At 38.1% G+C, this 15765-nt stretch overlaps 1 protein-coding gene across 1 annotated transcript in view; it reads right to left on the bottom strand.

Annotated features, from left to right (window-relative positions):
- Positions 1 to 977: 977 nt before the first annotated feature.
- The window catches only part of RSBN1 (round spermatid basic protein 1), a 32380-nt gene continuing 17592 nt past the window's right edge, over positions 978 to 15765 (bottom strand). The window contains exons 3-7 of the mRNA XM_081195200.1: positions 11071 to 11208; positions 10268 to 10410; positions 9183 to 9350; positions 7976 to 8084; positions 978 to 6542 (exon numbers count right to left, since the gene is read on the bottom strand). Of these exons, the coding sequence (XP_081051326.1) occupies positions 6180 to 6542; positions 7976 to 8084; positions 9183 to 9350; positions 10268 to 10410; positions 11071 to 11208 (921 nt within the window). The 3' untranslated portion in view covers positions 978 to 6179. The remainder of the gene's footprint in view (positions 6543 to 7975; positions 8085 to 9182; positions 9351 to 10267; positions 10411 to 11070; positions 11209 to 15765) is intronic.

Raw genomic sequence — 15765 nt, 5'->3', positions numbered from 1 at the left:
TTAGCAGTGTTGAGGCAGGTGGACAGTTCCATTCCTCCACTGGCAGGTGTAGATAGCACAGGTCATGATTTCCCCCGTAGTAAGCGGGAAGCGTAAAGGGTAGAGACACTTTAACTACTGCATTATCTCTTGCGCTTCAAATGTATACAGTATAGGAAGATTGCAAGGCTGTGATGACCATTCTATTCCTTCCCCTCCCCCCCCCCAAAAAAGCCACATTGAAAAGCAAACATTGTGCTCTTCAGATTTATATAAAAAATTTGAATGTGTCAAATGTACCTACATCTCAGCACAGAAAGATTCAGCTGTATTTACCCTACCCTCACATATTGCTTGTTTCCAATATGACTGTCAGTGGAACAATCTAGTTCAGGACTAATTTGCAGCCAGTAATAAGTTCTAAAGTATAATGGTTTATTCCACCCTGTCAGCACCAGTTTTAGGTTCCCCTGCACCTGAGCCAAGGGGAGAAAAATTGAGCAGATCTGTAACTGAGAAGATTCACTTGGGGACACCAAATTTTGGGCTCACACAAGGCACCATATTACAAAAGATTATCAAAGTCCATCCCTGCCCCTGCCCAATATTCTAACAGTCTTTCTGCCAAACAGCAGTTTTCATTAAGGACAAATCAGACTTCTGTTTATTAAAAAAATACTTTACAGGGGGAAAATCTATGCATTCCATTGTACTATTTGTTTGTTTTACAAAGAAATAACTTTAACAGTTTGATACGCTTGTACAGTCAGCTACTAAAAGAAATGCACTGCGTTAGAGGATTATTCACAGAGAGGCTTAAAATTTTCCCATCAGTTTACACTATTATAAAAACCTCTTTAAAACACTTGCTAAATGTCAATAAATATACTAAGGCCACACAAAGCCAAAAAAGAAAAAGAAAAAACAGTCTTCCAGACAATTGTACATATCCTCTATATGCAAAGACCTTAGATATATTAAAACCACAGAAAAATATCTTGGCTGCCAATCAAAACTGAATTTAATCACAAAACACTACACAAATCTATTTTATACAACATGTAAAGATAAGTATTTGCTTAGACAGAATTGAAAGTGCTATATTAAGAGAAGCCCCTTCTCAACTACATGTGCTGTTGGGTCCTAAAACTATTATGTATATCAATGGAAGGCCATAACATTATTGGAAAGTTGTTTATTGGACCAACATAAAATTTATCTACAGTACAGCTTTCAGGAACTGAAGCAACCCCACTCATAGCAACCTTCAAACACAACCAATATGGCTATAAATACTCAGCATTTATAAAAGAAATGAGAGTGCAATCTGCCAACATTAAACACATTTAGTTTCACAGATTCCAATGGAAAGTCCAGCTTATCTCCCAATTAAAAAAAAATCAAAGGAACTTAAAAGTGCTTAACCTTGGCTAGATTGTGCCCCAGGTGAAAAGAGCTTACTGCTCATAATATAGTCAAGCATGTGAATGGCAGCATGAGAAAACATTTATGTCCATCCATAGGCTCTTAGCAGTAAATGAACTCTCCCATCTCTTGACAAGCAGCTACATCCTCACATGTAGGAAAACTACCAACAAAACAAGAGCCCTTTTACTGTTTGGGAAAATCTGTGTGATAAATGTAAGTGTCCCTTAAATATAAAGAACCCTGCACATGTTCCATCTTCATGGAAGAGAACATGACAGTTATTTACAAAAAATATTTTTGCTCATAAATATTTGGGGTGGGGTGTGAAATGCCTATTCCACTTATTTCTTAATCTTACTTTTGCTGCTTTGCTAAATGGATCAGTAGCCCAATACAACCATTCACTGAACACAAATTAATGTTGTTCTTTGGTCCTTAAGGAACAGTGGGATATTTATTCAACATGGAGAGATTCAGAAACTTTAGACAACCGTATTTGTGAAACTGCTAGTAGCTAGCAGATTCTTTACAGTTTTGAGACAATATATATCAAAGAATAACTGGTTTTCAGTTATAGAAATTGGACAGAGAAAAGTCTTCCCAGCTGGAAAATTACCTGTAATAAATAAATCTAAAGATAATTCTGCCTTTGAACTCCTTTTCCACTTTGTAACTAAATTTTACTCAAGAGTAGACCTTAGAAATTACTGTTATGTTCATTAATTTCAGTGGGCCTACTCCAAGTAAAACAAAGCTCTATAGTTTATAACATTGCATTTCTTGTTAAGCAAATTTTATTTGCACATCTTGGCATTCAATAATCAATTAAGTTGGCATCAGAAATTTCTGAACAATGCAAGATGTTACTTCCCAGTATCTTCCTGCAAGTTCACTTCTAAAAATACCTTATTTCTCTGAGAGCTAAAGGTTATATGTTCACCAAATAAACAGTTATTTGGATAATATGAACCCAGTCATCTGTCACTCCTATTTTTCAGGTTCGTCGTCATTGTTCTTATTGCAAATGTTTAAACTAGCCTTCCTTTGCCCAAATCAGGTAAATTTATCATCATGCTAATCCTACATGGCATGTCTCTTATTTAAAAAAGGGAGACCAAGGCAGAGATCCTGAGGGCCATACATGCACTGTGTGGAGCAGCCTGTTCTCCCACTGCAGCCCCTCATTCCCCCAGAAATTGGAGACTATCTAGAATACAGTCCAAAGCTTCAGCAGCGAAATCAACAAAGTCTCAGTGTGTGAACAGAACTCTTTGGTACTTGACCCTAGAATTTAGAAGTAATGACAATTTGTGCTTCTGAACCATTTTGAAAAGTATTTTTGTAAAAGATAATGGGTTGGATCCAGACCTGTTCCTCTGACAGCTGAAGGAAACTAGAATAAAGAGCACTGGAGGAAGAAGGGCATTTTTTCCTTCACCACCTCCCACATTGTTCCAGAGGGTCTCCCTGTCTTCCAGAGAAAATTTTCAGGGGGCTACAGTAGGAAGATGGCATTGGTGTAAATCACCTCCCTGCCCCCCTCTACCCTGCTTCCTCCAGCACAAGAAGAACCCAGTGGAGCATTAATTCTCAATCCAAACCAATATAGTTAAAATGAAATTAAGATAAGTGAACATGACAGAAATAATTATCTTTAAATGTCTGAAATATATTCAAAATGCTACTACATACAACACAGCATAATTCAACACTAACATATTGAACTGGAAAAGCACAGAACATCATTCCAAGATTCTCCATCTCCATTGGGTGCAGAGAGACATAAGAGGCCATGAAAGATTGATCCATATTCCTTTTACAGGGTATAAATCCAATTGAAAGCAAGCTTCTGTTGTACTTTATGCCCACTGCTATAATTTAATGTGTACGAAAAAACTTTTTATGAATGGTATTGAACTAACTTTTACTCTGAGTAGACCCACTGAAATTCATGAACATAACTAAGTTAACCCCATTAATTTTAATGGGTCTACTCTAGTGGGATTCACCTGACAAGTCTCATCAGACTTCTGCTTGCGCAACAGGACTTCCCTCCCATGCCCACCCAAATTGGCTCAGAGATCTGGAATACCCCTAGAACAGAACATAGGGAAGGGGAGTCATTCTGTCTGACAAGCTAAATAGCTTGCTCAGACAGAACATTTGCAATAGTGCATGTGACATTGAATTCCACCTTACGTTTCCATTTTAATTCTGTCTGGTCCTAAACTACCACTTAAGCCACTTTCACACGTAATGCTTGTAAGTGCATAATGCACAAAGTGCATGTACTGGAAAAAGCCTATGCAGAAGTTAGACTCATGCACTTTAACCTCCCTGATGTCCAGGAGAAAGACTTCACTGGCATTTAGTTTCACTTTCCTATTTTATCAGCATGTGTGAACCAGCTACCACTGTTCAACAACTAAGCATGGCTGTATGTTGGCATTCCTGGTTAGCATAGGATGCTAAACTCATATTTTTTAAAAACAAAAAGCAAACTTAGCAGAAATTCTCCTGGCTGCATAGAGGGCAGAATACAATCTAGAAGCTTAGAAAGGGTCACAGAAGTTTGTCCATGTATTAATTATTTTTTGTTACGTGGGAATGGTGTTTCTGTGAGTACACATTGTTAGAATTTGTTTGTTTAAATTCTGTCGAAATTTTATTTGGGGACAAAGAGATAACAGTTTTCCCTTCAACTGTAAGAACTTTTTTTTTTTAATTCCAGTTCCTGAGTGATTATACACAGTGCTGTTTTCATGCTAAGTTGTAAAGACCAGTGTTATATTTGTTCATATAGCTATGTGCAATGCATGGGTAAAGGGAAATCAGTGCTTGGAAGACTAGTAAAATGGATGGAAGAGAAATGCAAAAATAAAGATGGAATTGGTCAAATATAAATCATGCACTGAAACTTGTATTGCCTGTGAAGAATTTTACTTTGCAGAGCCTATTAAAGCTTATGAAAATTCTTCTGGACAAGAGTAAAAAAGTGGAAAAAGCCAGAGTACACAGGGGTTATCATCTGAACCAGTATTGGTCAATCTAGAATTTTGTTAAAAGCTACACTCCTGCATTTAAAAAATTACCTTTTGTAAAAAGGTTTTCATCCTAACACCTTATTTACACAGATTACTTAACAATTCATCACCACTCCAATCTGAAAATTCATTTTAAGTTGAAATATTTTCTATTTGTCTTCAGTCTGCACCGAAGACAATACATATACATGTATATATCAGGAGTAATACAAGTTCTATCTAAATCACTGCAATATTTTCTGATCATTTTGCTATTGGTTTAAAACTGTCCTCTGTGCAGAGGTACTAATATGCATATAATCTACACAAAATAATATTGCACAAAGTAATTGCTATTAGAAACAGATTAATATTTGCAGTTCTTTTCAAAAGGATTGATAAAGGTGTGTTGAAATAAACACAGCTGCTTTCTTACTTGCATTGATGTAGTGCTGCAGATCTCTCTCCTACCCCACAAGTACGAAGTTGTTTATTAACAACTATGATTACACCTTAACAAAGGTTATATCCTACATGTGAAGGGCCCATCTCTTCTAGTACCAGAAATAAATGTAATTCAGCATACAAATAATGAATGAAAGTTGACTATAGTTAACATTGGGAAATATTGTATGAGTGCTAAACAATCTTGCTAACGTTACTGAACATACTAGTGAGTGTCATTTAACCTTTCAACATAGCACTAGGGTACCCAAGAGTTACATGTGGAAATAGCAGTACACATGAGATTTCCTGTGAAACAGCAATATAGAATTCTTGAGAATAAAGGCAACCAATTTATACTGTGAAGCCTACTCTACTGGATTAAGTGCATCAATGAAAAGGAACATATGGTTTCCACCTCAGGTGCTTGCTGTGAACTGAACAAGCCACCAAGTTGGTTAGAATATTGTAAAGCCTTAAAGTGCTCTAAGATGGCAATTTCCTCAGGGAGACTGCCGCCAGTTACTTTCATTTGACACTAGTATTACATTTTGCAGTCAGGGAAGATATAAAAAGTAATATTCCCACAAACATTAAAAGCAGAGGTATGGGAAGTGTCACATCAGGTATTACAATTCAACAAGATCACACTCTGCAACTAATCTCAGATATCAGCTTCTTTGTGAAGGTGCTGATAAGCAATTAGGATTAATCTACACTGCTGGTAACTTGAGCTTTCTCTAGGCTTTCAAAGTCTCTCACAAATGTCACTGATCATTAAAAGTGCTGTGCTTTCTCTTTCATTCAAGCCACTAATCAAATGGGAGAGTCACTTTGTGACTCCTCCACAGAAACCAACACTTTTATGCTGAAAGCTAAAGATAAAATAGACGGAGGGATATCAGATTTACTAAATGTTAAATACTTAATGTTCCTGAAGGAGGGGAAAAACATTTGTGGAGATGTTGAATGACAAAGAAAAATGTAGTCCACTACTACATGCTGTACTAAGGAAGTAAAATACAACTCTAACTTTGCATAATCTGTGTAAAAAAGATATGCTTGACATTTTGGAATGTCACCTTTCTTTATAGAATTATAGGCAAGATTTCTCCAATAAAACATAACCCAGTTATAAAACTATAACTTCACATCAAAATTTTAAAAAGCCGTTTAAAAATGTATATGATTATGTACATATCACACAAGAGAGCACATATGACCATCCTGTGGCTTGTGTTGCTGATCGGATTCTAGTTTAAAAACTGGAAGGGGCTGAGCCAGCTTATCTTGTTGCAGAACAAGTCACGACAGAGATGAAAACAATGATGGTGACGCCACTGTTGCTGTCTGTACTTCTGTTCCTACTTCTTCAGACTCCTTTTTCACAAGCACACATTGATCTTCACCTTCTGATTTAGTCTCATCACAGATGCTAGTGTCCATATTTGAAATGCTTTCTGTACTTTGAGAATTCTCCCCTGAAGGATGGTATTGTTTGAGTCTTATATGCCAAGCTAAGCTGCAGACAGCTGACACCGTCTTGAACTGATGAATGACATTTCTAGGGATGAAGTAGATGTCATTGTCACATAGCTGGATTCTAGCATAGCGAATCCCTTCTCGCCTCATTTGGTTTAGCTTAGCTTCATCGACCCATTGAACACACTGAAGGAGAAAAGAAGTTAGAGGTAAACCAGATGCCAGGCCCAAAGTGGGCATTTAGTGTGCAGTGCACATATTCTGCCCTCCAGCCTTTAGTTATTTATTAGCCACAATAAAAAGGGAAAGTCTCAAAATGGCACAAATACCAACAGTCTGGGATTGGAGCTGCTGCTGCTAAACTAATGAGCCAAGTACAACATTTGGTGCAACTTAAAAGATGTGCTTACATATTCAGGTAGCAAAAGCAAACAGTGAAATCCCCATGACTGTCAGAGAAAAGCTATTCAGAAACATGCAGCATTTAATCATGGCTAATATATCTATACTTTATACTAGGTTCAAGCAAATAGTGAACTGTTAAAACTTCCAACTCATAAGTTTGTGACAGCCACATCACAGGGAAGCTGTGAAACAAAAGGAAATGCAAACTTCCCACAAATAATCTTACTTGACTGATCAAAACAACTTCTTGATTAGCTCAAGGGTTTTCTGTTCTCAACACTATTAAAAAACTGTACCCCACTTTTCAAAATTATTTTTCAAAGTGCTTTACTTTGAAGAGAACACACATACAGACAAAATCAAATTATAAAAATGCAACAATATTAAAACCAATTTTAAGGTACCTTAGGTAATTTTAAAGTATTCAAAATATAAAAGTGGGGGAGAGAGTGAACTTGTAGAATTCTCTCCTGCGTGAGTTATGACAACTATGGTGCCACGAGTGAGAAGACCCTGCCCCTAGTAACCACCAATTGCATTTTTGCTAGTGCAGGACCTCTGATACCAGTCTTAAGGCTTGGGCAAATTCATATAGTTCTATTCCCACAATGTCTCACTACAGTCAGTGAAAACCTGCAGGAACCAAGGACATACACACACACAAAGTATGTCTGTCCACTAACAGGGTAGAACCTTTAACAGAAGTTTAAACTGCACTTAAGGGAAAGGAATCCAGTATCATCACTTCTGCAAAATCCAGATGACAGTGCAGGTTTGGCCAGTGTTGTGGAACAGAAATTTTGGAACAAATGCCTGAATATGCATTTCATATGTGGGAAATTCATGTGGAAAGAAAGGCCACATGTAATGGTAAGGTATGTCTATGAAGCACTGGTATGAGGCACTGTTGAGGCAATGTCCCCAATACTGTTCAACACACTCTGGTCAATGTGGCTCTGGTAACTGTATGATCTTGCTTGTGGCAGGGGAATGAACTACAATCTAAGGTGCTTCCACTTGCAATCCAATCAAATGTTTGTCAAAACGTAACATTATCTGGTTAAAAAAGGGCATGTTTGTTTTCCAGATCTGTATACTATATTCTGGAAATGTGATTTCACAGGGAAAATACAAGCAGTAAGGGGGGATAGGCAACTAACATCATGCTTTGAAGCAACATGCAAAGTATACATTTCAACAAATGAGCCGACTACCTGCGACACTGGAGGTTCATGTAGATCCAACTGAAGCCTCTGAACTACATCTGTGAAATCCTCAGCATGAAAACAAACTACATCTTTGGTTATACGAGGCTGGTCACTCCTAGAAAAATGAAGACTTTTCCAGTGAGAATGTGCTAGTAGACATCTTGAGAATTATATGTGGGGCCCATTTGTTTTCTAAATGTATGGTAAAGATAAAGCAAAGGACCCCTGGATGTTAAGTTCAATCAAAGGTGACTATGGGGTGTGGCGCTCATCTCACTTCAGGCCAAGGGAACCAGCGTTTGTCCACAGACAGCTTTCTGGGTCATGCTGTCAGCATGACTAAACCACTTCTGGTGCAACGGGACACCGTGATGAGTGCCAGAGCACACGGAAACGCCATTTAATTTCCTGCCACAGTGGTACCTATTTATCTACTTGCACTGGTATGCTTTTGAATTGCTAGGTTGGCAGAAGCTGGGAAAGAGCAACAGGAGCTCACCCAATTGCATGGATTCAAACCACCAACCTTCTGATCGGCAAGGCTCAGTGATTTAGACCTGCTCCATCTAAATGTATAACCGTGTCAGGGACCCACTAATCCCCCAAATCCCCCTAATTCTATAACGAACTAAGCTATGGTATGGTAGAGAGCCAGTGTGGTGTAGTGGTTAAGAGCGATAGACTCGTAATATGGGGAACCGAGTTCCCGTCTCCGCTCCTCCACATGCAGCTGCTGGATGACCTTGGGCCAGCCACACTTCTTTGAAGTCTCTCAGCCCCACTCACCTCACAGAGTGTTTGCTGTGGGGGAGGAAGGGAAAGGAGAATGTTAGCCGCTTTGAGACTCCTGAAGGGGAGTGAAAGGCGGGATATCAAATCCAAACTCTTCTTCTTCTTCTTCTATGATCAGCAGGGCTCTGGGTAGACTGGGAATTCTCCATTTTCCCCAGAGGTCCACAGAAAACAAAAACTCAGTTTCACTTTGTTTCTATGGTGGTTCAAAGTTTAACTCAGGGTAGTTTATTATGACAAGACTGGAGAGCCCCTGGTCTACAGCAATTTGCTTAGTACAAATGAAATATTCCTGACAAATATTGGTTTGTTGGTTTTTAAATGTTCTGTTTTCCTGAATATTCTAGTGCAGCATACTAGACAGCTTTCTGAATGATCTGCTCAATTCCAAGCATATTCTGACTTGCTACACCACACTTACCATTCACCAAACTGTACAGCTTTCAACACTCCAACAGCAGCTGTACTCTGCCAGTCAAATCCTTGCCCAACATGATCAGCATGGGCTCTTGTTCTGTCTTCAAAGAGAACTTCACGGGGTTCACTGGTCCGAGGTAGATACTGGAGGTTTTTTATTTCATTCATTGATCTATGAAGTGGGGGGAAGAGAAAGAAGGCTGTTAGAACTATGCAGTGGGGATATTGACATCTTAAAACAAAAAAGCTTCCCCAGCTCTACTATAGAGGCAGTCATGTGATATTCAGAGATTTAGCTACAGTTTTACAGTTTTACCTAGAATAAAAACAAATGATAGCAACAAATCTCACTGGTGTTTTTTAAATCAAGGGCTCTGCATAACCTCTGTAGCACTTCAAGATTTTAATAACTCAAATATAAAATGGAATCCTGATTACAGGAAGACTTCTAAAATGTGTTCAAGTGAAGACACTTACAAGCCCCAATCAAACCTCATACTTAAGTGGAGCAAGGTCAGGGGTCAGTGAACATAGCCAAATGCCTCTAATAATATTTCAATTTAACAGTACCCAAAGAAGCTTAGAAAGTCATTAATATGGTGGCACTTTAAAAAGTCAACCATTTAATAAGATATAGAATTGTAATGCTCTACCTCTACATAAATATTATGCTGGTGTGTCCAGCTGTATTGCTATTAAGGGACATTACATGTCATAATTTGTACTTAGGTGCTTAAGCTGGAATATACTGCTACCCATTTCCTGGAGGAAGAAAAGGTTTTTAAAAGCTCCACATACTCTGCAATGTATACAGTTTGAACTTCAAAACAATGGCACCATCAGTATACATGGCATTTTACCAAACAGAGGCAAGTCCCTGCCTGAAGGAGTTAAGAATACATGGCACTGAGGTGACTAAGAGAAAAGAACATGACTACATTCTGCAGTGCATAGTTAAATTTCAGTATGGGAAAAGCTGGTACTAATTATATGATCAGCTGAGAGATCAGAATCAGTAAAGAGTTTTGTGAACTCAACTGTATGGCAAGCATTAAAACTTTCCTGTAAAATAAATTTAAGGAGTATTACCTCCGCCGTTTGAATGGTGACTTTGGCATATCAGCTGTTGGGATCATCTGTTCTCCTGGTCTTACCCACATTATGGGGCCATCATCACTTTGTGACCTGCATTGAAGTCTGAGGCTAGAAAGAGTACCCCAAGGTAAAGTCATCTGTATAAAGCAAAAGAAATCCAAATTAGGTGGTCAGCAAGACAAAATTCTACTGAACAGAGGCACAGCTTCCTTATTGAAAAGAAACCAACACACACACACACACACACACACACAGAGAGAGAGAGAGAGAGAGAGAGAGAGAGAGAGAGAGAGAGATGTGTTTATAAAACCAGGATTATACTACATGGATATAATCATATATACACAAAATATGTCATATATATTCCACTCAGTCATGTGAAAACAGTGGGGTGGAGTGGGAAACCTCAGGCGTGGGGGCCGAATGCAAGACACACCTTCACCAGCTCTGCTTTGAGTCCTCCTCAAATGATCTTGCCTGGTTAGAATGTGTTATTGGGCTGTGGTAACATCTCTTGCTTAGTTGGATTTGTGGGGGTAAAACAACTCTGAATTTTGATACACGGAATGAAGCCTACTGTACAAAAGATAGGAACCACATCCTTTCACCCCTGGCCATGACCACCACTGTCATGTGCACCCCCTCCCCACAAAAGAAGCCCCATTATGGAATGCCTCAGGCTGAGGAAAGTTCCCCGGTCCTGTAGTAGGCAGACTCATGTATTCATTATTATGCTTAACCATTCTGTGATTAATAATATGTTACAGGTTCTCATATGCAATAAAGTTAATTCTTACACGAAGAAATGGAGATTCTTCCAACATATCAAGAAATTCTGGGAAATAGTCTCCAACTTCTTCATCTACTGCTCCAACAAGACTGATCTGCCTCATCGGACCTGCTCTGTAGGTTCCACAGCAGTATGTTCGACTGACCTGTACAAATAAAGCAAAAATGTGTTTTTACTCCATACCATAGCATCTACTTGATATACTGTACTATGTTATTGTGAAGTCTAAATGAGTACTGGAATTGACTGAATATAGTGAAGAAATAAACACTTGGATGTGCGAGTGAATTTCTTCTTTTTGTAGGCAATTGGTTACAAAGCAGGTTGGGCCCTTCTGAGCATAGATCATACAGCATTCATCTGCAGGGAAGAGCCATTACCATCCTGCATGAGGGAACCACCAAAACATCTAGAGAAAACTGAAGAACCGTGGACAGTCTTAAAGAATGCAAACAATTTGAACTAAAGGTGACAATCAAATGGAGAAGAACTGAAGAAAAAATTCCCCTGGTAGGTATCAAAACAAGTTGATTAGGCAGGTGCCCTGAACTGACATTATACCACCCTGAACAATACCGAAAAGGAAACAAAATTTGAAACACATCTGTACATCCAAGTTTTTGTATTTCACCCAAAATGCTGTAACAAAAAGGATTCTAAGTGGGAAACTAGTGTAAGCCATATAAGCAAATAATTTCCTAAAGTCATCTCTTGTCAAGGAAACATATTTATTATTATTATTATTAGTAGTAGTAGTAGTAGTAGTAGTAGTAGTAGTAGTAGTAATTGTGTATCCAAATACTAAAAAGTGGCTTTCTTAAATTTACCTGTGGTGGAGAAAGATAGCTACCCAATTGGCATCCTAAGAGACAAGGTTGATGAAGCATAGCAGTAAATAAACATTTAAGCTACTTTGGGAGCAATCCTATGCATCTCGGTGTACAGGCTATTGTGGAATTCCCCTGCTGTCTCCTCCCCACCGCCACCACGAGCAGAAAGGGAGGTCCACTCCAGACACCTCCACATTGCAAAGTTTCCCCACTATGGATTCTTCTGCCACCATCTTCCGAAGATTTTTATGTAGAGTAAATTAACAGTTCATTGTAAACACCAAAGGTATGTTGTTCTAACTATGTATAGTAGAGGGGAAAGGAAGGAAGAATCTGTGTGAAAGCTCAATGCCCTTATACCTTCAGAGTGGCATTTAAGCAGCTCTGAAGTCTAAACTGGATTTCATTCAGAAGCATATAGAATTACAGAATCGTAGAGTTGGAAGGGATGCATTACATACCATATTGGCCCAAATATGAGCCACACCTGAATATAAGCCACACTTTTCAAATTCAAGGGGGGAAAAGAAGAAAAAGACAATACCTGAATATCAGCCGCTCCCTTAAAATTCCACAGGCACTCACACCTGTTCTGTTTTACCATATGTCTGTTTCAGCAGCGATATCGTAAAAGCCAGTTTTTGTAAGGTCGCAAATTTAAGCCGCACTTTAACTTTTCATGGTTGGAATTTGGGAAAAAGTGAGGCTTATATTCAGGCAGATACGGTAATATTTTGCACTTGGGTTCAAATGTTTAAATAAAATGCGCATACATTTTTCACCTGTTGTGAAGGAAACATGCACATTTTAACTGAAGTTTATCCCAGAACAAAGGTAATAATAAAGAATGGATCTTTCCCCTGCATACAAGCATGTGTTTTGCCCATAGGGATAATTTAACCATCTATGTACCCTTCACAATTGATCTCAAGACTGAACATTCTGTATTCTGATATTGATACCAGAGTGCAAGTAGTATTAAAAAAAAAATTAAATTAAATGTTCATTAGTCATTCTTTATCAGACAGTCACAGAGGCAGTGTACAACCAACAAAACAAAAGGCAAGCTTAAAACAAGTAGAGGAATCCTACCACCTAATGAGGCTGATCTGGAATTCCAAGATACTTAAGCAATGTCCTGAACATCAGCTTTCATTTGAAAAAAAAAAACAAAACAAGAAACTTGCAGAGAAGATATTGACTGCAATAAAAAACTTTACAGTCATACCTCAGGTTAAAGTAGCTTCAGGTTAAATCTTTTCAGGTTGCGTCCCCCAGCGACCCGGAAGTAACTGAATGGGTTACTTCCGGGTTTCACCGCTGGCACAGACGCTCAAAATGATGTCACACAAATGCACAGAAGCGGCGAATCGTGACCTGCGCAGACGCGGGTTGCGTTCTGCTCAGGATGCGAACAGGGCTCCGGAACGGATCCCCTTCGCATCCAGAGGTACCACTGTACTTGGCAAACATCCTTCTAGACTAGCCTAAGAGGACGTAGACTTAGGCTAAGACCTATATTACCAAGGTTATAGCTTCAGAAAGGGAAGAGAAACCTTGAAGCCAAGCCAAGAAACGTACTAGTGTGGAAGGAACTGTTGGAAGGAACACATGGAAGTTGGATGATGCTGAACAAGGCTGTGGACAATAAATGACCAGTACAGGATGGATGTTCACACACAGCAACAATAGCAGTAAATGCACCTATTGTTCCTTTTTCTTAATTGCATTTGCAGAAATTTGAACAAGTTTACTTAACTGAGTTACAAAGTAAAAAAAATTAGTGATGAGCTGAAAACCTTCTTCTGACAGTTCAAAATAGGTCCATATCACATGACTTTTAGACCAGCACACCTAAAAGAGCATGAAAATTTGGGGACACATGTCCGTCCCCCCAGAACACCTGTTGTCTCAATTGCAATTGGGCAGTCTAGAAAGCACTTTAAAAACCTGTATGTTTCAGTGCCAAAAGATCAATATGCACTTTCCACTGAAACCAATGAAATGTCAGAACAGAGCTGGTTAACCTGTGGCGCTTCATATGCTGCTGAACTACAGCTCCCATAATAATAATTTTCCGACTTGGGCAATTTTAGAATATACATATATAGCATTAAGATCAAAGTACATTAGAGCTAGGGAGTCTCTCAAAACAATTATGTCAGTTAGAAAAATATGGAATATAATGTCTAATAAAAATAAAATTGATCAATTTACTCATGGCTAAATTGACTTTGTGGGGAAACCCAATTTTAAAAATTGAGGGAAAGATGGTAATATGGAAAAATTGCACAGAAGCAAGCATACTGACTTTTAACCAACTGACAGATGAGAAAGATGAATTTTACACATTCTTTTAAGAGACAACTCTATCAGCCCAATGGAAATATTTGCAGCTGCAACACATGGTAACAACTTTGTTTGGACCAGCAGCTTTTACAGCTTCTGAGGTACCAGAGATATTAGAACTGATCAAATACTTTGAAACTAAAAAGCCTGCGAGTACTTTTTATAGATATTTGCTATCAATGAATCAATTCGAAACACAGATTTTAAGAAATGAGTGGAACAAAGAATTGGATGTTCCTGTATTACCTAGATAGTGGGAAAGTGTTTCAGCTTCCTTAGTAAAGGTGTCTATGGATCTGAAATTATAACTTATGCAACAGAAAATGTTTACAATCTACTGGACTCCATTATGTTTATATAGAAAAAGACTGTCTAAACCAGCATGTTGTTTGATATGTAATAAACATAATGCTTCTTTAAAACACATTGACAATCACTTACTAAGTTTTCAGAGAAAGTATTGGATTGTATAAACATGACTGTGCAGAATTGGTTAGAATTTTCAGAGGTAAATATTCTATTGAATTATGTACCTACTATATGAAATTTGACAAGTAGACAATATAAATGGATTTTTTGTGCCCTTACTAAAAAGGTAAAGGATCCCTGGACAGTCAAGTCCAGTCAAAGGTGACTATGGGGTGCGGCACTCAACTTGCTTCAGGCCGAGGGACCCAGCATTTGTCCACAAACAGCTTTCCAGGTCGTGTCACCAGCATGACTAAACCACTTCTGGTGCAACGGAACACCGTGACAGAAGCCAGAATGCACAAAAACACCATTTACCTTCCGACCAGCAAGCCAAGAGGCTCAGTGGTTTAGACCTTATTATGGCCAAGAGACTGATACTGATGCACTGGAAGGATAAATCTATGGCCTCTTTTAGTCAATGGATTAAGGATATGGCAACACTTGCAACTTATGGATTGCTTATAGTTATAGACTTTGTATGGACAAGTATAAAGATATTTGGAACATGTTTATAAAAAACATAGGTTATAAATAATCATATATATATATATATATATATATATATATATATATATATATATATAAAAATAACATTTATATACCTATATACTAGACAAGCATATATGGAGTTATAGCTGCTTGAATATATAGTGATATAATATATGTTCACCCACCTTTACTTCTTTTTTATTATTATTATTTTATTATTATTATTTCCAGTATATTTTGTTCAATTGAAATATTCTCAATATTAATAACAACTCATGTTTGTTCAATGACAGGCTGGAAATGGGAAAGTAGGAAACTGTGGTTCAAAAAGGCTGTGTACTAGTTGGTGTGGTAAGGCATTCAGAAGCAGCCTAGATAGCACAAAATCTACATGGCTTTAAATTGCAGGGACTATCATCCTATATACAGACAAAGTTATAGGTTTGTTATTGAAGGAAAGGTAGTTGGGAAGGCAGTAGCTGACAGAATTTTCTAGATTTTGGTTCGTGTTTCTGCCCTAGCGCTCCTTTGTGAGTTTCTCAGGTGAATGATATGCTTAGTTT

The sequence above is a fragment of the Podarcis bocagei genome, assembly GCF_964188305.1.
Source record: "Podarcis bocagei genome assembly, chromosome: 5".
Classification (NCBI taxonomy): domain Eukaryota; kingdom Metazoa; phylum Chordata; class Lepidosauria; order Squamata; family Lacertidae; genus Podarcis; species Podarcis bocagei.
This window is presented reverse-complemented; position numbering and strand designations above follow the sequence as displayed.